At 37.9% G+C, this 24,809-nt stretch overlaps 2 protein-coding genes and 1 long non-coding RNA gene across 9 annotated transcripts in view; 2 read left to right on the top strand and 1 right to left on the bottom strand.

Annotated features, from left to right (window-relative positions):
* The window catches only part of LOC144084410 (uncharacterized), a 29,386-nt gene extending 23,336 nt beyond the window's left edge, over nucleotides 1–6,050 (top strand). Inside the window, exons 1-9 of one of the 6 annotated variants that reach the window (XM_077612792.1) lie at nucleotides 158–509; nucleotides 1,669–1,811; nucleotides 1,891–2,446; nucleotides 2,758–3,040; nucleotides 3,131–3,337; nucleotides 3,559–3,626; nucleotides 3,957–4,053; nucleotides 4,144–4,268; nucleotides 5,362–6,050. In XM_077612792.1, the coding sequence (XP_077468918.1) occupies nucleotides 318–509; nucleotides 1,669–1,811; nucleotides 1,891–2,446; nucleotides 2,758–3,040; nucleotides 3,131–3,337; nucleotides 3,559–3,626; nucleotides 3,957–4,053; nucleotides 4,144–4,268; nucleotides 5,362–5,880 (2,190 nt within the window). In that variant the 5' untranslated portion in view covers nucleotides 158–317 and the 3' untranslated portion in view covers nucleotides 5,881–6,050. Of the gene's footprint in view, nucleotides 1–157; nucleotides 510–1,668; nucleotides 1,812–1,890; nucleotides 2,447–2,757; nucleotides 3,338–3,558; nucleotides 3,627–3,956; nucleotides 4,054–4,143; nucleotides 4,269–5,361 lie in introns of those variants that run through there. The other 5 variants (XM_077612791.1, XM_077612790.1, XM_077612789.1 and 2 more) reach the window with 5 other exon arrangements.
* Nucleotides 6,051–8,466: 2,416 nt separating this feature from the next.
* Nucleotides 8,467–24,019, top strand: cdh1 (cadherin 1, type 1, E-cadherin (epithelial)). 2 transcript variants are annotated; one of them, XM_077612787.1, is made up of 20 exons: nucleotides 8,467–9,008; nucleotides 14,987–15,132; nucleotides 15,203–15,289; nucleotides 16,390–16,504; nucleotides 18,194–18,282; nucleotides 18,437–18,577; nucleotides 18,780–18,920; nucleotides 19,038–19,193; nucleotides 19,304–19,448; nucleotides 20,061–20,233; nucleotides 20,355–20,483; nucleotides 20,638–20,823; nucleotides 20,989–21,233; nucleotides 21,324–21,466; nucleotides 21,805–21,896; nucleotides 22,116–22,248; nucleotides 22,417–22,635; nucleotides 22,733–22,863; nucleotides 22,953–23,096; nucleotides 23,263–24,019. In XM_077612787.1, the coding sequence occupies exons 3-20, from the start codon at nucleotides 15,239–15,241 to the stop codon at nucleotides 23,473–23,475; spliced, it is 2,646 nt and encodes an 881-aa protein (XP_077468913.1). In that variant the 5' UTR covers nucleotides 8,467–9,008; nucleotides 14,987–15,132; nucleotides 15,203–15,238; the 3' UTR covers nucleotides 23,476–24,019. The 2 variants fall into 2 exon arrangements, with proteins under 2 accessions (XP_077468913.1, XP_077468912.1); XM_077612786.1 differs by having other exon boundaries at nucleotides 8,468–9,008; nucleotides 14,987–15,289.
* On the bottom strand, nucleotides 20,300–24,808 carry LOC144084413 (uncharacterized). The gene is made up of 2 exons (XR_013303794.1): nucleotides 24,312–24,808; nucleotides 20,300–24,235 (listed from the first exon to the last, which is right to left on the bottom strand). It is a non-coding gene; the product is annotated as an uncharacterized LOC144084413 (long non-coding RNA).
* Between the last annotated feature and the right edge of the window lies 1 nt (nucleotide 24,809).

Genomic DNA, 24,809 nt, shown 5'->3' with positions numbered 1-24,809 from the left:
ACATTCAATCCATTTAAAACTTAAATCGTTTTTTTAACATGAAAGCAAGTTGTAGTAATTGCAGTTATTTTGATAATTATTGTATAAAACAAACAATCAACCTACAATTACAAATAAAACATAGCTACTATATACTCCTATCCTGTAGGTAGCGATGCAGTGATTTGCGCTTCAATTTATAAGTAGAAGAAGAGTCTGTTGTTGCCTCCTTGTGCTTAACTCCTTCGCAAATGCGCAATTAATAGACTTGTAAACTTAATATGTTTGGCGTTTGAACCGACTATTCTTTTTTCTTACTACTTGATCAAACTACAATAATGTTCCGATCCAATCAAAATCCGCGTAATCGGCCATCTTTTCGTGGATCGTCATTTCACGAGCCACCGTTGAATGTACGACCCCCTTATGTCCCGCCGTCTCCTAGAGATTTACCTCCTGGATCATTTTCAGACTCAACGCCTCCGGAAGACCAATTTCTACAAAAGCCTCCAGAACCAAGTTTTCCGAATGTACGTACACACTGATGTCGCTATCTTAGCTTAGCCTAGTTTAGCATAACATCGGAGCAAACGCAAAGTGTCAATGCTTGTGAAAGTACCTACTCTAGTCCTTTTTTGTCATACCATCTTCATAAAAGAAATTCGTTTGACATGACTAAACTCTCAATGAAAGTGCAATCATACATGAACTGTGGGTTGAAATAAATGTGCAGACTTTGACTTGAATTTAGATGGATCGTACCATTATAAAAGGTAGTTCCACTTTCCAAAGCTAAGAACTACCACGTGGAGTGCTTCTGGATTGTATATATGTTAACAAAAATGTAAACAAAGCTACTTTATGATTATAAAATCAGCTCCTACTTATGTTTATTTAGATCCTCAAATGATCTACTTCCGTGTAATTAGCACATTTGAAGATGTACGGTACAAGTAACTTGTCAAGAAAGAACTCCTTAGTCCACAGTCTCCATTTTGCTCAAATCGTCAATATTCTTTTTAAGCAAAAAGGATGCATCGTGTGCCTTTAGTCATTACTCTGTCTGATTTTTATGTGAAGCCTTGTGCTTAGAAATGGTGATTAAAATGTAGGAATACACATCACAGCATGTCATCAGTTATGGATATATGTATTACTGCATATAAATTGATATTTTGAGGTGGTGTATTAGAAGAAAATATAGCTCCTAATATAAATAATTGCAATTGATAAATTATTTCAAACCATTTTACATCAGTAAAGTGGCCTATATATCCTGGATGATGTTTTTTTTAAGTTACGTGATTTTAGAATGGGCAAGGCGGAAATAACTGAAAATGTGGCTGCACGTATGTGCACTCACTCTTAAAACTAAAGATGTTTGTTTTCAGAATGATTCATCAGCAGTCCTTAATTTATTTCTAGGACTCGCTTGTCATTTTCGCAGTCACATTTTACATTTCAGTCGATGGCACATCTAGTCACTTTGACATCTTGTAATATTTTATCTTATTTTTTTCTAAAAATGGCCAAGTGAAGACTCCTACTGTATGTCAAAAAATGGTAAGTTGATGGATTTGTAAGATCAAGGCACTTTTTTTATTCTGTTCTAATTTTTGTTTATACGCCATACTTTATCACCATTATGTCATGTAAAGTACTACTAACTTAATTTCTGAATACTCTCAGCCCCAATGCAGCTCCTTCTCCAGTGACCCTAGTACAGTGATTACTCTGGGAGGTCAGCAGGTTACTTCTCAGGCACCACCATCACAACCTCCGGTCTCCCAGTGGAATTCCACGCCCGTCCAACATGAAGCACCAGACAACAGGTAAGATTTTGTATGTCAAAATGTGATAACTAAATTCTTGATTCAATGTGGTAATCGATTTTTTTTTTTACTGTGGCAGTGCTGGAGATGAGTTCGTGAAATGTATAGCTCCAAATAAACCTTTCCCAGACTATCTTCGTGGCAACATGGCATACAACCTGGCAGATGCGTTAAAGTCAGCCAGTGTCCTGAAAGAGGCTATCAAATCAGATTATGCTTTCCAGAAGTGTTTGACCAGGAGCAAAAGTAAGAGCGAAAGTCCTGACTCTAGCCGCGGAAGATCTCGAGCCAAAAGCTGCAAGCGAAGTCGAAGCCGAAGCCGAGGAAGGAGCAAAAGCCGTGTTCGTGAAAAAAGTCGAGCAAGAAGCAAAAGTAGGGCCCGCAGTCGAAGCCCAACGAAAAAAAGGCCCACACGCAGCAAAAGCAGACCGAGGCGGTCATCATCGAAAAGTAGCAGTACGGACAGTAGCCATGGCGAAGAAGATAAAAAGGAAAAAACCCTGAGCTACGTTGAAAAAAAAAACTGTGGTAGTAGTGTTCTTCTGGGCAGTCATTTATTAGAAGGACTTAAGATGGTCCTGAAGAACCAAGACGCAGGAGACAAGTGGCCTTCCTGCAGGGAGGTCACTATTGAGGTAGGTCATCTCATTCAAACATGTTATAGTTCCATTTCTAATGTTAAATTTCAAGGCATTTCGTTATGTTGGTACTTTAATTAGGTGATTTGTTTTGAACAATTTGCTTTAGTGGTTGGAATGGGTTAACAGAATTTGTATTAGGTAGTTTCAACTGAGAAATTTGATTCCAAGTATTAGTTCTATTTCAGTTATTAGTGTAGGAATGGAATAAATTAGCAGCTGTATTTAAACGTACAAACACTGCATATACAAATGATCAAATTTGATTTTTCCGATTTTTAATAACTACCGTACTTTTGTCGCTCCAGGACTCTAACAAAATCAAAAAATGTGTTCCAAACAAGCAGAAACTTGACACTTCAGACACAATGACGACTTCAAAAACTCCGGAAAATGACAACATACTCCTGCCGCATGATAGAGTCGGCAGTGACTTCGCTTGGCTTCAGCCCTCAAATTCGGAGGTTTCAAAAGCAGATCAGTTTGACGATGAAGAACTCTTCTTATATGGAGATGAAAAAGTCACAAAAGACCAACTCTCCGGTGGAACATCTACAACACTCGTGACTGGAGACTCGGTCAAACCAAAGTGTAAAGAAATATGGGTCTCTGATCTGGGGAGGCAACAAAATAATCATGATAAGGCTAATATTTCTATTTTGGGTGGCCCTTCAACCGCAGGTCAATTCTCTATTACTGTGGAAAACAATGAGTGTGAGAAGATCAAGCAGATTTTGAACAGTTTGGGAAAATCAAACAAGAGCGAGAGAGGCCAACAGGCGCCTTCTGACTCGCCTCTGCGTTCCAAAGCTGCTTACTTGGATTTGGTAACATCTAAGGCCCCTAATGTGCGGCATGCTTTGGAATCTCTACAATCTCTGATCAAAGGTAAGTATACGCCATTAAATTTGATGTTTCATTTATTGCATGGATTTGTTTATTTACATTGTTTACATGTACAGCACACAAGAACAGTGTTAAATTGTTAAAACATCAATTTGATAATCAAAGTTTGGTGGTTGATATTTTTCAGTACCATTTGTCAAGCATAAGGGGCTATCTGATATGGTTTTTCTAATTGCATTTGTTCAACAATGCATTTTTTTTAGCAACCAAGGAGAAGCGGGAAAAAAAGGATGCAGTTAGTACATCTCAGGCTTCCTCTGATAAATACAAGGTAAGCTATTTCTCAGATAGTGTCTGTAACAAGATGAGAAACAAAAGGCCACAAAAAATATTTGTCACGTAAAATGAATGGGGAAACCTTTTTACTGTTTTATGATTTTCACTCCTTTATATGTACATGAACTTCATCTTTAAACAAAGTTAAATGACAAGAGCGAACGTATTTGGCTCAATCGTCCAAATTTCCAGTGAAACATTGTGGATTAGATTGGTAACATAGAACTATTTAAAAAAGGTGCATATTGAATTATTTAATCTTGATAACATTTTTTTGTTTTTTTAATTTTGTTTTGATGGTTAAATTGTAATTTCTATTCCGTAGTCGGATGATGAAAGTGAACGAAAACAATTAAAACAAGCAAAAATCGCTCAAACAGAACTTTTGATGAAAGAAGTGGGGGAACTTCTCAAAGAGGAAGGTAATCTTTTTTAATTATATTCATTACCTAAATTGCTACATTATTTAATACATTCAGACACTCACTATTTCCCTGTGGTGTTTTTTTCAGGGTTCAGTTTTCTTGTACCAGTGATTGGATTTTACTGCCAGAAATGTGAGGAGTTCATTGAAAATTTAAGTGCTGCTGAAAAACATGCAGCCATCCACACCCATCAAAAAGCCAAGATTGCCAATGTAAGTACTTTGCAATAGAAATGTAATGAGATTTATATGCCATAGCCTGAAAAAATATACTACCGTATTTTCACGACTATATGGCGCATCATATTTTTAGCCGCAGTGTCAGTAACGAGTGCTATTTCTGTATTTTAAACACACAAAGGGCGCACCGATTTTTAGACGCATATATATTATATATGAATATCTAACCGCAATAGCGCTGGCTACCGGAAGCAGCCCCAGACTCCTTTTCCGGTTTCCAGTGCGCAGTGACTGCTGGGATATATAGTTCTTGCACGCTACACCCACTCGCTAAAAACACGTTTTTAAAAAGGCAACGAAAGCAAAACTGAGTTTGGTTGTACTTTATTTAGCCATTTTACAACTTACTCACGTCATCATCACCCACAAATCCATCAAAGTCTTAATTTTCTGTGTCCGAATTGAACAATTGTCCAAATGAGTCACCGAAAACGCTAAGTTTTATACGTTCGTCCAGGCGGCCACAATCCATTCGCAAATAGTAGCTAGCTGGTAGCTAGCGTAACTTTTCCAACGGTGCTTTCCATGCTTCGTCAAGCTGTATTGATGTCGATGTATACAGGCCACAATCCATTGGGTGTATTGACAAAAGAACTACTACATATCCCAGCAGTCACTGCCTAGTACTTTGTCTACGGGAAAATAGTAGAGTCGGTGTACCCTATCAACTGATTCATTTTATTTTATCGTGATAACAATTTTAGTATTGGTCCATATATAAAGCGCACTGGATTATAAGGCGCCCTGTCTATTTTGGAAAAAATGTAAGACTTGTATGTGCGCCTTATAGTCTTGAAAATACGGTATATTAAAGACAATTTAGAGTAATGAACACAATATTTTGTTAGCCGTATGAAAGGACACTGCGTTCTATGGGTGACTTTTCTCAATTTTCCAAATCCCGATGAATGCTTTTGCCACAAAAACAAGCTTTTGAGTATTCATGTATTTCCTTTGCCTTTAAAAAAAAAAAGATGTATAGCACTTTGTAGCGTTCGCTTTAATGGAATCCATTTGAAGGGGTTAATATTTGTACATAATCATCTCTCTCTCTTTTCATCTTTAGCAGAAATCACTGGTGAATAAACATAAAGAAGAGACTAGAGGACACGCTAGCTCTAGCGGCACCAAACATCCCACATCGTCAGAGGAAAGAGACCACGTCGGTCACAGTTATTTAGATAGAGGAGACCACAAGAAACAAGTGCATCCTTACAGTAGGAGACACGAGGTGGATCAGAAAATTAAACAAGAGGGTGATCGTGTTCACAGGCCTGGGCAAGAGCGTACTTTTTTTAAGGACACCATGCTGATAACTGTTTCACAGTGTGTTGAACCTCCAATTGTTAAGGAAGAGAGAAATAAAGTTTTGGATGATAAAAGTCACGCTAGAGTGAAAGAGGAAGCAGCACACAGCGTAAAACGTAAAGATAGCAAGGAATACGAAGAGGAACAAAGTAGTGACGAAGGCAGCATCGGCAAAGAAAAGGCCTCAAATGGAAAGTCACGCAAAAAGAAAAAGGAGAAGAAAAAAGAAAAGAAAAGGGAGAAAAAGGAAAAGAAGAAGAAAAAGGAGGCCAAGTGAACATGTCTTAATATGTTCAGACCAAACTAAATGTCCCACTGCAACATCGCATTCTCTAATGTACCAAAATTGTAAATTGTCTTCACTTTTAATTACGTACGTCAATACTTTCCAGCCTGTTTTGTTGTAGGTTTTGAAATACCGTGAAATAAATCATTGGACAAACTTTTTATTTTTATTTCTTTTTGACTACCCATTTCAAAATGAGTTATCCTAAAATTGCCACTGTACCACTGAGACTTCTACCTTCAATTTTAAGAAAACACTTTTGTTGAAGACCAACTTGAGAAAACTGAACATTTCACTCATCAATGCTATACTAATCGTTTTTCTCTCCTAAATCAACTTCTTAAATTTAGATTCTAGCTACACTGTAGTATTTCTAATAAGACAATTTCAGACAAAAAGAATAAATAACTTTGCGGTCTTAGTTCAGATGTCCATAGGGTACATAAAACTATATATCTTACAGATTTGTGCTATGTTATTTTACCATGTTTTGCTGTGTTATCTTAAAGGTGTGTTGTTATTCTGCAAATGTCATTTTATGAAAACATGTTTCTCCTTTCCCCCACGTTCACCACATTTTTCTATTCTTTATTGTCAATTGAAAATTGTCTTCTCTTTCATAGATGCCATCATTGCACCCCTTTGGTCAAATCCCTCCACTTCTGCATCCTACCCTTACTAAGGTAAAGTTCCATGGTAAAAGAAGTCCGTGCATCCCTTGAGCTTCACAATTAAGTAAACATTCCTTATTATTGAGTTACTCAACATGCATATCACATGGACATTGTTGTCATACATCTCATTGTCTTGATGCTATGTTGAGGAGTTTACTATGTTTTTGGGAAACATTGCCTTTATTGCACGGTATATAGTATTAGGCAAGAGGTTTTACAGTTTTAGAAAAGTTTCATAATTTGCACAAAAATTAACCCCGCAAGAGACCCCATATACAACGCATATGAGATGGTATAGCAACATGACCATAACAGCATTAATTCACAATATCCAGACAAAATATTTTTCCCACCTTTTCGTCATACACTAATAACGTATTTTTCACATGAGCTACTTGTATTAATTTTTTATCCATTAGTTGGATGAGCCAATTTGTTTCAAGCTAGGTGCTTCAAAGGAAAACAGTTGATTTCAGCTTGGTGTGTTTGTGAGTACAGTGGTACCTCGACATACGATCTTAATCCGTTCCGGGACTGAGATCGTATGTCAAGCTTTTCGTAACTCGAGCGAACGTTTCCCATTGAAATGAACTAAAAACAAGTTAATTCGTTCCAACCCTCTGAAAAAACACCAAAAACTGGATATTGGATTGGAAAATAATGTTTTATTTCTTCTAATTCGCCATCTATTAGCAAAGTAACACATAACTAGTGGTTTAATAGTAATAAAATGTGTTTAATATAACTAAATATGGGCGATCGCTTATTCAAGACTACTACTCGTTGGCAAGTGGTCGTGCGTTATCCTATTGTGAGGACATTTGTGTGCATCATTTTCGGAATATTTTGAAGGGAATACAACAGCAAACAAACAGCCCATCGATAGCGAACGTGAGGGTGGAGGTGTGGCAAACGGCTAACCCGGCCAGAACGAAGGTAAAAAAAAAATAGAATTCAGTTTTGTGTAAAGTTACATTAAACGTATGTTTGAGTGTGTCTGTATATATTAATCCAAGTTAATTTAAATTTGTTTGTTTCGTTACGAGTGCGTTGTCGTGGAAAAAGGATTAATATATACAGACACTCAATATATACAGACACACTCAAACATATGTTTAATGTAACTTTACACAAAACTGAATTCTAATTTTGTTTTAATTTTTTTTTACCTTCGTTCTGGGCAGGTTAGCTGTTTGCCACGCCTCCACCCTCTCGTTCGCTATCGATGGGCAGTTTGCCGTTGTATTCCCTTCAAAATATTCCGAAAATGATGCACACAAATGTCCTCACAATAAGATAGCCCTCTTTTTGCCTGTGTATGCGCGTTGTGCGTTTCCTGGTCGAAACTTGTCTGAATAAATGATTCAGTGCTCGTAGATATCAGTTATAGATATATATATATATATATATATATATATATATATATATATATATATATATATATATATAAATAAATATATATATATATATATATATATATATATATATGATTATAGATATGATTATAGATATCAGATGCAGCAAAAAAAGACAGTGCGCTACAATGATAAACAGCCTCATGTCATGGCCACCTGGCTTTCTCGCATCTCGAAATTTTGATGGTATCTAGGGCGAATTATTCGATCGAAATTTTCATCGTACCTCGAGCATGTCGTAGGTAGAGCTGATTGTAGGTCGAGGTACCACTGTATAGTGCAAATGACAGGCGTGATTACAAATTTAGTCAAGGCAGAATTTAAAGAAAAAAAATTGCTGGATGGAGAATTTATTTGCCACTTTCAGAGCAGCGCACTTCAGAGCCCGATCAAGTTACAGTGGATGGTTTCTATTTATGAATAGATCACCAACTTGGGTGAGTATGATTTATTTATTTGATGTTTGCATTTAAATGTATATTTTATATATTAGTGTCATTTTTATATAGTCAGATAAACAATGATTGTGAACTGCTTCTAATGATATTGTAGTGTAGATTTTGATGTTGTTTCAATGAAAATAGTTATCTATAGTTCTAATTTATTACAAGTTGTAACAATTAGAAATTGTGACTGATGTGATAATAAATGATGAGATCAATTAAGTCCCACTTTAGAGTCAGTTCTGAAATGAGCTGCCACTGCTAGAAAGTTCATTTGATATTATTTACCATCATAACAATATCTACTTTTAACATCACAACTATGCTTTGAAGGGATTTTCATTCATTTACATTTTACATATCTACTTTTAACATTACATCTATGCTTTGAGGGGATTTTCATTCATTTACTTTTTACAGATGAAGTTTTTGCTCAATTAAATCATATACTTATGTGACAATATGTAAAAGGGAGAACAATGATTAAAATGAAATGTATTTCACATTACAGAATAAATGCTGACCAAAAGAACTGGCTATCTATTTCCATGCGTGCGTCTATGGCATTAAGCATTTGCATCAGCAAGGTAAGTCTGAGTTTCTTTTCAAGGCGGCTTACATAAAGAAATAGGTTTTACTTAGCAAGATGCTGATGAAACTTTGCCTCTTACACTAGGTTTTTGTGTTCATGGTTTTAAAGGTTTCATGTCTTTAAAAACTTCAGAAGTTCACAGCATCTTGAGTTTAGTAAGTTTATTCAAGAATGAGTGATGTATGACTCAAAAATCGTTGACGTATGTGATGTTCAAATAATTATGAGTAAACCTTCCGTAATTTTTAGGTCTTGAGAACCAGTGCTTAGTGTACTGAGTGAGGAAGTAATATTTACCAGCAGGTGGCAACATTGTAATGTTTTCAGTGATTAAAAGACTTGTAGAGTCGATAAGAGTTGCAGTTTTTTTTGTTTTGGATTGGATTTGATAACTTTATTAGATAAATTTCATTGTTGTTTTGTTTTATTCGTTACATTATAATTCTAACAGCATAAACAACATTTAAGGCAGAATAAAACATTTTGTTAAGTATGAATTCAATCACTATAGGCGATGTTGTGCAATAGTAGAAAATCTGATGATTCAGACTAACATTCCCGTCACATTGCAAGTCACAACCTGTCCAAGAGTGTTACAGAGAGTTTGTAGAGTGCAGGGTCCCTTTTGTCTTGACGTTCATTTTGATCCCACTGTCATTTCTCCTACAAACTATAGTAAGCTTGCCTTTAAGACTTTAAAAAGTAATTAAAAAAGAACAAGTTTTATTTGTTCCCCTTAAGAATACTAATTTGCAGACAGACAGAAATGAACAAGCACTCCTATTTATTTTCTTTATACAAAAAAAGAATCTTCCTTTAGCTTCTCGTGCATTTTTTTTTCAAGGAAGTTGCCAAACTGAGAACTTTGTGGCGGATGTACTAACCACCTATGAACAATTGTTATTTGCAAAAATCCAAAAGCAAGATGCAGCTCTGCAAAGAAAGCATGACTCATGAGAGTATGTATCTAATCTGTGTCGATATCTAGTGAGCAATACGTGAAGTATCATTTCTTTTTCCATTTCTTATTGGCTAGATGTTTGTGAAGAGAATGTCAGCTTGGCCCAGAGTTCACCTGTGAGTTGTAGTGCGTAATCAGAACCTGATTTCATTATACCATACTTAGACAGTGTATCAGTGCTTAAAACCAATTTGTTTTCTGTGTTGCTTTTGAAAGGGACTTTAGTTGCGTTAAATTTAACAGCTTGGTTCTGATGTCCTGCTCTTTGTTATTGTGGATGCCTCCTTTATTTACACATCAATGAATGTAATTACAAAATATAGCCACACCTACTTTGCATGGGCAAAGACAAAAGAGCAGTAGCTAAACACACACTACCGGGACAAAAAGGGGTTAAGGTACAGGGTGTGGTCTGCATACTTCTCAGTCTGACAGGCCTTACCTTCAGGCAATCTTCACCTTTCCACTGATAAGAAGACACTTGGATTAAGACGGTGTGACATTCCTCATGTTTTGGCCAAATCTATTCATTCCCATATGAAAGAAAACTGCCTCAGAAGACCCGCTTTTAAAAATAGAACAATTTTTCATTAGAATGTTGACTTTAGTCCATGCCGATTTAAATATGTATAGAGTACTCGCTGGTTTTATTTGGTCGATTTGCCACAAAGAGGGTAGTGGGGTTTTTTGCTGATTTTTTTAACCCAAGCCTGAATTAATTAGGTGGATATTTGAGTCATATAAGCATTTGGAAAAAAAGTAATGATTAACAAGCTGTTGAAATTGAAAATAAATCTACTATTAAAAACATTACACATAACACGTGTGTCAAAGTGGTGGCCCGGGGGCCAAATCTTGCCCACTGCATCATTTTGTGTGGCCCAGGAAAGTCAATCATGAGTGCTGACTTTCTGTTTTAGGATATAATTAAAATGAAGAGTATATATGTATATTAAATTTCCTGATTTTCCCCCTTTTAAATCAATAATAGTAATTTTTTAATCAATGTTTTCTGCGTTTTTAGTTCAAAAATTATTTTGTAAAATCTAAAAATATATATTAAAAAAGCTAAAATAAACATTGTTTTAGATCTATAAAAACTGAATATCCAGGGCTTTTAATCCAGTTCTTTTAATCCATTTATTAAAAAAACCCTAAATATTATATTTAAAATGGTCCGGCCCACGTGAAATCAAGTTGACGTTAAAGCGGCCCCCATTTTTTAATCCATTTTTTCTGTGTTTTTAGTTCAAAAATAATTTTGTAAAATCTAAAAATATAGTTTAAAAAAAAAGCTAAAATAAACATTGTTTTAGATCTATAAAAAACTGAATATTCTGGGCTTTTAATCCATTTATTAAAAAAAATCTAAATATTATATCTAAAATGGTCCGGCCCACCCTTGCTTTAGACTATTACTTTGTCAAAGCAGAACATTTATTCCAATAAGAGAAAGTCCAAACATAAAGTCTGTAATGGAAGAAAAAAACTATTGAAATATAGGTCTCATTAAAATGTGTATTTTTCTCACAGTTAGTCATGACTGCATGAACTCCCTAATTTTCTAAATAGACCTCTGTTCTGCAAGCGAGTACATCCTTCAGAGAAAACTCGAAAAATTAGATAAGCAGGATTTCGTATTGTCGTATTCTATACTCATTGGTCAAAAAGCAGGAGGGGCGTGGAAATACTATTGGCTCCATACAAACAAACTAAAACTTTAATGCACTATAAGTGTATGTAAAACTTTCCTGAAGTCGGGAAGTTAGTTCTATAGTCTGAAAGGCAATGCTACTCTAAAGATTGTGTGGGAACTAAAAGCTTATGAGCTGCCAGATAATGGGCTTTTAACAGGAAGTTCAGTCTTACTGGTTGATGGTAGCACTTTTATGCTTGTCGTCAGCTCGAGACACAGAGAGATAAATAACACTCCTCCACGTGTCCACCAGCAATGGGAGAGGGATGTAATGAGTGTCTACTTTCTGTTCTGCTAATGGACTTCTTCCCGCATCAGAATCGCCAAACCAATAGTGCGTGGAAATATGCTACTGCTTTAAAGAAAAATGGATTAAGTAGTCATTTACGGTGTAATAAACCAAAAGCACTATCTTTGTAGGCTTTCGTCCGTGTTGCCATGGGAATACACAAATAGCTAATAATCTTCAAATTTGACCTTCAGACAAAAAAAGCAAAGATCGAGAGATGACTTATGAAACAGTCAAACACTTTTGACCTGTTTTTCCAGTTAATATTATTTAAATGTGGAAGGAATTTTGATGCTTCAAACAATCAAAACTCATATAAGCTTAAATAAGTATTTATAAATCTTAAAATATAATGAAAGAAATATATAATACATGGATTTCTTTGCGCATTAGTCCTTGTTTTATTTTCCTGTACACTGATGCACAAAGCCTGACTGTAAATAACAGGAAAAATGACATCATTCCTTTAAAATAAAAAATAAAAAAACTTCCGGGTTCATGTTCTTCACCTACTAGCGGTTAAATAAATAAAAAAATAACTTGGCAGTTAATAATTAACTACATGACCTATTGGGAGCCAGTAGATGTCTCTCACACTGGGATCGTCTTGTTGCCAATAAAACAGAGTGTAAATTTTATTGGACTGAATAACTTTGGTTTCAATAAAGAAATGAATCAAAAGCTATAACAATAACAACAACTTGCATATATTCTATACCGTACCATACAAGTTAAATTGTACAATGGCACATTACAGCTAGCAAGGCGTCCTTGGAAAGAAAGTAAACATTAAGGTAGCCTGAATAATTTGAGCAATCATTTTGTGAAGACCACTTTGAGGGTTCAAGGAGCATATTTATTTTCTATTTTTATTTTCTTACAGGCAGAGCAGTTTCTAATGCTTTATGCTCATAAAAAATATTTGCCATTTTTTGGACTGTTTGCCACTTTTACTTGTTTGGGAACATCTTTCTCAATTCATTTACATTCTCCATTAATTAACACGGTTCTGCAGTTGTGTTTGTTATACATTCCAACATGATAAGTGGAAGGACACACTGCTTGTTTTAGTGTGAGAGTAAGGAAGATAGAGGGAATATTTTCACGGAGCGAAATTCCAACAAGGATAAGAAATCAGGGTAGGATAAACTGCCCCTTGGTTGACATACAAAGACATTCGGCTGTTTTCTTTTCCAAGAATTGTCAAAAAAGGAACACAAGGGGATATTTAGTTTAGTATATATGTATATATTAGGCTCCCTGATGGTGCTTTTACCGGAAATCAGCTGAATAGGCTCCATATTTTATATATAAGCACCTAGGAAAAGTGCAAAAAAATTAAAAGGTTAGGCAATTGAATTGTAGGTTACACGAATTATGTGTTGGCCATGTTGGATTTCTGATTACCAGCAGTAGATTGATTAATCTAATGCACAACCGATGACTTTGTCTGTTCCCAGTTTCACTTTAGCTGAATGTGGCATTAAAACCGGATGAGTCCCAAAAATAGCTCATGGTAACTAGCTAAACCTAAGCATGACCTCCAGTTTTGTTTGTCAATGTGGTTTCATAGCAGTAAGTGCTAGTCTTTGCCACTCTTAACTTCTTCATTGATGGAGCTAGCAGACAACAAAATGTAGTTTTACCACAAGCACAGGCTGACCGAAGAGTGTCGGCTGTCATTACTGATGTATGGTCCTGCCTCTACTTTTCTATGTTAAATGTTCATTGTTTTACATTGGACTGCACTACTACACATGAATTCTATATCAAAATTATTCATGTGTGCAGGTATTATGTGGTCACAATGTATTGTTTGAAAATTTTGGGGGGGTTTTCATTCTTTTACAATGGTTGGAATCTTATTTAGCATTACAGTCTGACAGCTCGGGTCGTCTCAAAAAGCCAGAGTTTTGGCTTTTCTGCAGATAAGTTTGAGACGGATCCAAAATGTTTCTTTAGGAAAATCTTTCCCTGATGAAGGATGCTGTCCCAAAGACTCCGTTGTTATGAATCATTGTTACAAATGTTTCAATATATTTCATCTGCGTAGCACTTTAAGTGGAAAATAAAACACGCTAGGAAGATAAGTAAATGACGGCTGCCCAACTCAATGATTTTTTTTTATCCCCTCAAGCTCCTGGTCACTCAGATGTGAATTGCCCTGCCTTCAGGCCCAACAAAACTGACCAACATCGTAATATGACACCGTCTTCCTGCCACTTAACTTTTCTCCTTCACCCCCCCTCTTTTATAACTCCGCTTATCTTTCATCAAGGCCTCTCTTCATCCCTATCCCACATCTTTCACTTGTTAAGTAGTGGCAAATGTAAATGGGCTTGTCTTTCTTCTTCACCCCGCAGACCAATGGCCTTCTTTCAGGGGTTAGATGAGTGGGAGGGAAGTACAAGTGATAGCATCACATAATTGCATTTTCATCATCCATATGTCTGGATTACCAGAAATTCTTGAAATCAAACTGATGTTCCCCCTTTTTTTGCTTTCAGTTCCTTATTCGTAAAGTACCAATGACTGTGCTTTCATTATGAGGTAACAGGGCAGTAGTAATGATCAGAACATTGAAAACATGTTTGACTATTGACTTTCAGGCAACAAGGCATTCATTTTAAGGTTTCTATGAGATAAAAAATGAAATTGTTGTATGATAACTTTCCAAATTGTATACAATGGGCCCCCTGCCTCAGGTTTTTAACAGAAACTCCCCTTTGCTTACACAACAGACTTTGTAAGGAGAGCCCTGATAAGTTGTGAAAGGTTTAACTACACTGTGTACACGGCAATTTGTGGTGACCATGGGGTGATAATAAAACGGTTTATGTATTAATATTTTACACATTACATTTGGAACATTGTTGACATTATACATCATGTTTTGCGACTAACAAAAGGAACTGAAAGTTATTTGCGGTGCAGCTTAGAGGCTCGATCGTATTTTAGGATGAGTTGTATCCCCCCGTCCATTATTTTGTGACTAAAGGGCTACAGAAACTGTCGGTATCTGTCCAGGGGGGCGTGTCACTGTCTTGTGTCCTTATATGGAAGTGGAAGTGGAGCACCTGTGAGATGACGTCACAGCTGGATGAAAGAACCTGCAGCCACTCCTCCTCCTCTCAACTCGTTCACTTAGAAAAGTTACTCGCCCGACTCACAGGGTATAGTATCGACGATCGGAGAGAAAATCACATCACTTGCTGAGGAATAACAATTTTATTTCATTGCAAGCGTTCACCAGGACGACTTTTGGCCATTTCCGGGCAGATGAGGGCCGCCACGTTCGCGGTGTGGGGAACTTTGTTCGTCACCTTTCAGGTAAGGTTCACTTCAGTTCCGTGTTCTGATATTTCAAAATATGCTTTCATTTATTTTAACGCCCGCATTTCTTCTCGGTGGGGTTATCTTTGGCAATCGTTTCGACGATTGATTAATGTCTTTCCCGTTTTCGAATTCGCACGTTGGCCTAATGATTGAGTTGGAAGGTAATCGGCCAATTCAGGCGCCTCCTGGGGGCCATTTTGTGTCGAGCAAGGACAATTGTTTGTTCACATTTTGAATGTTTTCTAATTATTGCGTGATCGAGTTAAGTTGTACTTCTTTGAGTACATTTGAAGTTCTCGTCAAAACAAAAGGTAACTGGCGACGTCAGTATTTGCTGACGTTAACCAAACGATGATACGCTAAAAGGCCTCGCCCTGCTCTTTGATATTATGTTTAGCCCTTTGGTGACTCCACGTTTAACGTTTGATCAACGTCAATTCGGATTCAATTTTATTTGTAACGTGTGCAGTTTGATATTTTTATTTTACACTTATTATCTTGACGTGAAAATTGATGGCGTTGTCGACCCGTACTTCCGTTTTTTTTCCCCCAAGCTTGTCAATTATTTGTGGTTTTCTTCAAAAATTCTATTTACGGTTTGAATCAAAAGTCCAATTGAGTTTCAACAACCATCTGCTTCTAAATGGCCATATAAAATCCACTTATCATACGTATTGATGCTTTACTTTAGTCAACATGTCAACAACTATTGATATTTTTAATCACATTTTTATCTCATTGACTTCCATTGACAGCGATAGACGTCCATTGCGTATAAGCAAATGAGCTACTTGTGATAAACTCATTTAAATACGTGTGTTCTGCAACTGCCATGGTGATTGGCACTGATAGTTAATCAATGACTAAAATGTGACTCATTGGGATCCATTGATAGTGGTAGATGTACAATTTAAAGTTTATTCATTGCACCCCTCACCAGTTCTAATGGATCTGACATCTACTAGTTATAAAATCCATTTAAATTCACAGCAAAAAGATTAAAAGAACCATATCATTGGCTTTACATCGTTTAAATCTTCAGGTCAAACCATTCACATACAACGCTCACAGGGCAAGTATTTTATTTCTTTCAGGCTTTGGCAGTAGTTTCTGTTGAAGAGCAATCATGTGTACCTGGATTTCAGTCAGACGTGAAGGTTTTCAGAGTCGGCAGAATGAAACTAGGAAAGGGCACCGTGCTGGGCAAAGGTAAGACGACTCAAAATGTTGTAAAACCATGTAGACTTCTGGATTTATGTTACTTTTACACTAAGGTGAACCGGCCCAAAGTGGAAGAGGAAATTTGCGAAAGATGTTTGTTTGAAATGGCTCTATACATCCGTGTTTATCATTAGTGATACTACTGGGAAGCTAAGCAAGCTCGAGTCTCAGCTTGCCTCACATAATGATCTTTTCTGCTCTCACTAATGTCCCCGAGCCTGTTTGGCAAAGCCGTTTTTTTCCCAATGCATGTCAACAACTGCTAAGGGAGGAGCACTCTTTACCTGACAGCACAGATAATATCTTACATGTAAATGTCATTAAGATAACTGAAAAACAAGTGGGTCAGGCGTGTTTTTACAATTCTCAAACATTGAATGACGTAGTTCAACAGTTGAGTTGTAAAGTGGATGCCAGTTAAACAGCACAAAAAAGACCTTCCTCTGTAGTGCAGTGCAATAAATAAAAACATCTCGGGCCAATTTATATCTATTTATACATGTAATACATCAGAAATATTTTGGTGAAAAATAATAATTTTTGACCGCTTTTTCCACACTTTTTAATTGAAATTGTATGAAGTGGTGCTGAAAATCAAAACTGCTCTCGATTACATACAGGTCGCTTACCTCTCGATTACCGCACACTGTCTGCCACTTACCTTCCTTCAAGTCAGCTAGGAGGCGGCAGATCACCAACCACCCAAACATCTATTCATATGCCGCAGAAGGGAATGTGTGTATGTTAGCGCGAGTTTAGATGTCTGATGGATGTGGGGAAAAAACTGTCCTTAAGCCTATTTGTCCGAGCTTTGTGGGACCTATAGCGTCTGCCAGAGGGCAGCAGCTGGAACAGATTGTGACCAGGGTGGTAAGGGTCCCCTATGATGTGCTTGGCTCTGCTGAGGTAACGCGGGCTGGCAATGTCTTCAAGTGAGGGCAAGCGACCTGTATGTAATCGAGAGGTAAGCGACCTGTATTCACAACAGCGGAATGACAAATTACAAGTCCGTAACTTACACTTATTTAGGTCTTTTGCCGATTAAACGTAGCTTATGGAGAAGCACCATCAATTTCGTCACACGCAGTTTCTGCGTGTGATGACAAGTAGGCTTTTTTGTGTTGTGGTAATGACGACATGGCCTATGTCCGATTATTATTATTATTATTATTAAACAGAAGTAGCACCGAAATGATCATATTTAAAGATATCAACTGATCTACTCATTGTAGTGACAAGTGGTCTTGACTTAAAACTGTTAGATTATCATTATCTAATTATTATTAGATGATTAATATTGAAATTGGAACACATCTTGTCTCTTTGGTCTGGACTTGTTGGTATTTTAAGCATTTGGAGCCAATTGGCTAACTATAAAGGACATTTTCAGGTGGTATGGAATTCCATCAATTTAGCAAGTCAGTGCAAATTGGGAGCCACATGCTGGTTAAAATGTGCATTGCAGGAATAGATTCAAGATGATGACGCTAGACATGCAAAATGTTGCTAAACCTTTGTTTTTGTTTTTGTTTTTTGGCATCATGGTCATTTGTACTATTCTTAAAAGTGCGCATACTATGCTCCTATTTAACCTACAGTTCTACCTCTGTTAGAAGCTATTACATATTTACTTGCATCAATTTTAAAGGTATTGTGCTTTTTGTCTCCCTATATTAGTGAAGTTCACAGATTGCTCAGCGCGCACAAGATTCCCTTTTAGCAGTGACGATAGACGTTTTGTGGTTCAAACTGATGGTGTGGTGAAGGTAAGATGTTTTCTCTGACAGAGTTGATGGTTTTAAGCACTTTGATCACAAACAACATTTAAGAGTAATATAATAGAAAAGTTCTGAGTTGTCAGCTTGGTGACATTTTAATTGTATGGCTGTTTGACAACATCGTTTCCCCCCCGTCATTCAGGTGAACAGGCCGGTTTCTCTTTGTCATGGAGACCATGGCTTTTTGATTCACACCTGGGACTCCCAAGGACGCAAGATGAGCATTCGTGCCATTGTACGGCCTAATGGCAACCAACATCAGAATGCTGAGTGTGATTCTGAGGTAGGTTGAAGGCTTTTTCTTTTGTTATACTAATCTGTACCTGGACTTTGCGCCCCCTTCTGTCAAGACAGAAATATGCAAAAAATCTGCAGTCTTTTTAAAAGACTCCACTTCTTTATTCTCATTACTGTTATCCAAAAAATAATGTAATTGAGTTAAAATGATAAAGTAACTATGTACTGTCTCCTTCCCCTTTTTATAGAGTGCCAGTGATGCAGCGGTCCCCATTTTTCACTTCTCAAAGTCTAATGGAGGATTAAAGAGACGAAAGAGAGACTGGGTTATTCCAAACATTAACATAGATGAAAATAACAGGGGACCTTACCCACTCAAAGTTTCTCAAGTAAGAATTCCACTTTTGAACATTTGATTACTTTCCAGTATTTAGATTAACCATAATACTTTAAAAAAAATGTGTGTATTTGTAAGCAGACAACCTCTTCTTTCCTCCCTTATGTAGATCAGGTCCAGTGAAGACAAAATAAAAAAGATATTTTATAGCATCACTGGTCCAGGAGCTGATCAACCTCCCGTTGGCCTTTTCACTATGGACAGAGACAGTGGTAATCTTTATATCACACAACCACTCGACAGGGAAAAGCAGGCAAAGTACATGGTAAGGATCCTCTCCCTTTTTGGAATAGTTTTAATTACTACTAGCAATTATCTTTTGGGAACACAAAAATACAGAAAAAAATAAGTGAACACTTTTCTCTTTGTGTTCAGTTTGATGCGTATGCTGTAGCACAAGGTTCTGGAAATGCCGAGGAGCCTATGGAAATTGTTGTTAACGTATTTGACCAGAACGACAACAAACCTGTGTTTGAGAAGGATATCTTCTTGGGAGAAGTGGCTGAGGCCTCAAGAATTGGTAAGGTCAATGAATTTAGCTTGAGGAACATTTATAATTGCTTGTTTCTTGAATGACAACTTGGACTTTCACAACTGATAGTGAATTTTGCCTTGTTCAATACCAGTATTTCTGGTGGAGATGTATACACTGCTGTGATTAATTGACTAATCCATTAGTAAATGAATTGTCATCTGTTTTGATGGTCAATAAGGTGTTTAGAGACATTGTTGACTATTTTATTTTTTTATGGTGACTGCAGTAGACTTCCAATGTAACAAGGGACATTCCTTCACCCCTCCTAGTCAAAATAAATTGGATGCTAAGTGCTGTCATTAACAGCCAGTCCTTCCAGTTTGAAGAAACTGGATGTCTATCATTAAGTTAAAGACACTTGTTTGTTGCAATAGTATAATGTTACTTTTTTCTTTAAATACTGGCTTTAGTTTCCATACTTTGAGTTAGTATTTGTCAGGATTACAAAAAGAATACATGAATAAACCTTAACAATATATAATTTCAAATATGTATCCAGTTATTTTGAACAGTCAAGCATGCCGGTCCAGCGACGGTTTATAAAGTGGTCATTTTGTCACCTTTCCATAATAATTGCTGTCCTTTCTCACTTGCCAGGTTATGAGGTCCTAAAAGTGAACGCCACAGATGCAGATCAGCCAGACCATGACAACTCTGACATCCGTTACGTTATTACGGGCCAAGATCCACCGTTACCCGTACCAAATCTTTTTGTCATCAATCCAAGCACTGGAGTCATCCGAGTCAATGCGGGTGGCTTAGACAGAGAGGTGAGACCTATTATCTTTTTTTTTATTGTTCTTTCTACATAAAATAAATAAATAAACATCCACGCATTTGCCTTGGTGTTGACCCCTTCCCTGAGTCATGATTGTTTTTGTCTTTTAACAGAAATATCCAAAGTACACATTGTCAGTACAGGCAGCAGACATGAAGGGAACTGGGCTGACTGGAAATGCTAAAGTAATTCTCACTGTAACAGATAGCAATGACAATGCTCCAGTGTTCACCAAAAGCTCGGTGAGTACCTGTTTAGTGGGGAATTGACTTGAAAAAATATCTGTGTTTCAAATAAACTATTTGAAGAAAGAAAAAAATCCCTGCAAAATATGCAATGTGTGCAATGATAAATGTAGCGGCCATTGTTCATTGAACATATTTTCATTTTCTACAGTATGAAGGCTCGGTGGAAGAAAACAGGATGGACGTTATTGTGCTAAAAATGTCCGTACAAGATGGCGATGACCCTCATTCCCCAGCTTGGAATGCAAAGTTCAAGATTATTGATGGTGATCCTGGAAAACATTTTTCTGTGCAAACGGGAAGCAACAAGAATGAAGGAATCCTCACCACTGTCAAGGTAACAAATCAAGTGTCTTGACCAGAGGGCATAATGGTCCAATACAAATGGAGAGAAACATGTGATGTTAGACAAGTTTGATACAATTTGTGGAAATTAACTTTAAGACAACTTTGTAACATTTATGTCCCACCCACCAATGCATGTTCTGTTTTGTGAACACAGGGTCTAGACTTTGAGAAGAGCGGCAAGCATGTTTTGCTGATTGCAGCAGAGAACGAAATTCCTTTCGCCATTCCGATGACCACCTCCACGGCCACTGTGACCATAAACGTGATCGACGTCAACGAACCCCCCATCTTTGATCCGGTGGAGAAAATTGTCGTCAAACCAGAAGACCTAGCGATTGACTCCGACGTGGTGCAGTACATCGCGTCGGACCCGGACATTGCACGCAAACAGAAAGTCATGTGAGTCGGACTGCCCTCGTTCTGTTGAAATGAATGGATATTTGAGGTGGTTTTAAATTTTATGGGCATTTTTTTGGCAAACATTTCTAGGTACAAGGTTATTAGTGATCCAGCAGGCTGGTTGAATGTGGCCATAGATACAGGCCTGATCACCGTGAGGAGTGCCATGGACAGGGAGTCCATCTTTGTCAAGGCCGACAAATACACAGCGCTCATTGGTGCCTATGACAGTGGTACGTTGATGTTCACAATACTGCATTTGATAGTTTTAGAGGAATACATCCTACAAAAAATGATAGCCAAGATTTTCTTGACACTCCCTGCTAAAGCAATTGTACGCACATTTAACATTCAGGTGTTCTTACCTCCTTTGGTGCCCCAGACAATAATAGTTTGTCTAGTAGACGTCCAATCCATTTGAAGCAGAAGGGCCAATGATTATCTTTTGCCAACACTCCAAATGCATTGGATGTCTATTTCTGTCGATGGGAGCCAAGAAGTTGAGAATAAGGCTGGATTTTGAGAACTTGCACCTTTCCTGAGATCTAACTTTGCCTTTAATTTTCACTAGATGAAGTCCCAGCCACAGGAACAGGCACGCTGATTATCCAACTTGAAGATGTTAACGACAACGCACCCACAATTGTGGAACGTTCATTTACGGTACTGCTCCTGTGCTACATTTGTCTCTTTTTGATTAGAGTATATAGTTCAATGAATTTGATCGTAGGAAAAGGAATGAATGCACGATTTACACCACCGGAAAGCCGACGTAGCTTCCTCTGGCAATGATTAACGGATCATGTCAGTCCACTGTGCTGTTCCATCACAAGAATTGACCGTATCCCGCATCACTCACGTTTCTGTTATTTTTCCCCCCAGATCTGCAACAAAGAATCTGTCCCTCAGTTGTTGTCAGTAACTGATAAAGATGGACCTGGCCACACTGCTCCATACAGAGTCTCTTTAGAGGGCGCGTCAAAGACCAACTGGACTGCTAGAATGAATGACTCAAGTACGTTGAATCCCCCACAAATGTCCACATTACTTTTCTCATGTCTATCAAAATTTAAATGCTCGGAATTTTGGGGAAAGTAGATTCGTCCCTTTCTGTCACACACTTTTAATTTGAATCTGGGTGCGAAAAGAAACGGTAGTGACTCAAATCCCTTGGTTGTTACAGAAACTGGCATCATCCTCAATCTGGCCACCGAGCTGCCGAGCGGCGAGTACACGGTGGTCCTTCGAGTTGGAGACAACCAGGGTTTAGAACAGGACAGCACCGTGCAGGCCAAAGTGTGCGACTGCACTGGGGAAGATGTCGTCTGCAAAGGCCGCGTGGCGGGGGGCACCGACCTGCCCGTTATCTTGGGCATCCTGGGTGGAGTCCTTTTGCTTCTCCGTAAGTCCGACGTTGGTCCTTGCTTTCTTCGCTGCGGTTCTCCAGTCTGCCTGCAAAGCACTAATGTTGCTCGTTGTTATTTTGTTTTTTCCTTCAGTGCTGCTGTTGCTCCTTCTGCTGTTTGCAAGGCGGAGAAGGGGAGAAATAAAGGAGCCTTTGTTGCAGGAAGACGATATCCGGGACAATATCTACTACTATGACGAGGAAGGAGGTGGAGAGGATGATCAGGTAAACGCTATGGAACTCACAAATTACCATACACCAGATGTATTTTGGGGTCTTATGATCAGTTAGTGATGGCTTTCTGTGTCCTGCAGGACTATGATCTCGGTGTACTCCACCAAGGTTTGGACAACCGTCCTGAGGTGTTCAGGAATGATGTGAAGCCAATGTTCATGACGGCTCCGCAGTACCGACCCCGTCCTGCCAACCCGGAGGAAATTGGCAACTTCATTGACGATGTAAGGCCAACGGTGGAAATGACCTGCATTTGTTCAGATGCTGTGGTTGATAGTTAGTTACATATCGGATCAGTGCATATGTAGCAAGTTTTTGATAGTCTTCCATTTTTTTCTTGTCTTAAATCACTGAGTTTTTAACCCATTGGCTGCCATTGATTTCTTGCAGAACCTGAAGGCTGCTGACAATGACCCTACAGCGCCCCCTTACGACTCCCTGCTGGTGTTCGACTACGAGGGCGGCGGCTCCGACGCGGGCAGCCTGTCCACTCTGAACTCGGATAGTAGCGGAGATCAGGACTACGACCACCTGGGCGAATGGGGGCCTCGCTTCAAAAAGCTCTCGGACATGTTCGGGGGAGATGATGACGACATGCTGTAAAGGTACCAAAAAGCAGAATGAATGGAAGAACGCCTATGAAGACGAGTGGATTGATTGTGCCTTCCTGTGACGTGTAAGCATAGACTGATGGATTCAAACGTTCAGATTATTCACGGCCCCGTCGCTAATTGAGAGACAAAGGAGGCGCTCTGGTTTTTGTCTACGGTTGAAATATTTAGGTGCCCCTTTGGACATCCAGGGATGGTGTGAAGCCTTGTTTAGGTTGGTCATGTATTCTAAGCTCTCATTTTGTGAATATTTTTCAATTTTGAGCCAATGTTAATTGTTTCAATAGACGGTGTGACTCTAGAAACACACAGCAGCACTGGGAAAATCAAAAGTTAAAGCTGGAAATGAATATAACTTAAACAGCTACTATTGAAAATGACATGGTTTTAGCTTTGGATGATGCAAATCTCAAATGCCAGGAAGGAGTCACTTTTTCCCCCCTGCTTATTTTGTAATAACTTTTGCTCTTGCTTAAAAAGGAATGTGTGATAACCCTTTTGTTAGATTTGGATTTTTATAAAGTTATCTTAAAACAGTTGCTGCTCTGTGACTGACTTTTTTATGGAGCAATCAGAAATGCTTGTAAAAAATCTTTCCTTTGTCTATCTGTAGAGTTTAAATGTTCATGTCAAGACCCCACCTTTGAGCCGTGTCAAAACAAAATGGACGTCCATCCCCATCAAAGGCAGCCAATGAGTTAAATGCACATTTTCGTTAGCCCTTCAATGGCGTATTCCATTGCGCGACGTGTCTGGAAAACAAAATACACTTTGCATTTCAATGAGCAGTCAATGTAATTATCCTTGTTTAATGTTAGTTTACCTTACTTTGGAGTGTAAACCTTTCGAGGGACTTGAAAACCTATTTTCCATCAACACAGTGTTATGCTACCCCCTAAAGAAAAAAATAGAAGGATGGGAACATCAAAGAGCCAAGCATCCTCCCAGACAGAAGAACTCCCTGGTACCAGCCTTGAGGGACTTTGCAGACCCCTGAGAATCTTTCACACATCTGTTAGCAAGTCAGCTATCCGAAAAAGAAAAACAATACAAGCAGTATTTCCCTCGAAGTTTCATTCAGTTACAACTCGGGCACCAATCTATAGGATTAGAAATATTCTGTATCGAAGTTGCCAATGGAAAAACAAGTTTTATACATTTGCAGTAAATGAAACTAATGTTATTCATGAGTCACAATGGACTTTATGGTTCACACGTCCTAGTAAAAAAGAGTGCAGTAACTCAAAACAAGTTTGACAACATTGTTGTCTTTAACAGTAGCAGTACTAAGCCTATTTTCAGAGGTCTTCACCCCACCTAAGATAT

The sequence above is a fragment of the Stigmatopora argus genome, chromosome 11, assembly GCF_051989625.1.
Source record: "Stigmatopora argus isolate UIUO_Sarg chromosome 11, RoL_Sarg_1.0, whole genome shotgun sequence".
NCBI classification, from domain to species: Eukaryota; Metazoa; Chordata; class Actinopteri; order Syngnathiformes; family Syngnathidae; genus Stigmatopora; species Stigmatopora argus.
This window is presented reverse-complemented; position numbering and strand designations above follow the sequence as displayed.

Excerpts from the sequence above, each read along its gene's own strand:
- cdh1 (XM_077612787.1), top strand. The coding sequence starts at position 15,239 with ATGAGGGCCGCCACGTTCGCGGTGTGGGGAACTTTGTTCGTCACCTTT. Across the intron at positions 20,824-20,988 it reads GAATCCTCACCACTGTCAAG|GGTCTAGACTTTGAGAAGAG; the intron begins GTAACAAATCAA and ends TTGTGAACACAG. Across the intron at positions 21,234-21,323 it reads GCACGCAAACAGAAAGTCAT|GTACAAGGTTATTAGTGATC; the intron begins GTGAGTCGGACT and ends AAACATTTCTAG.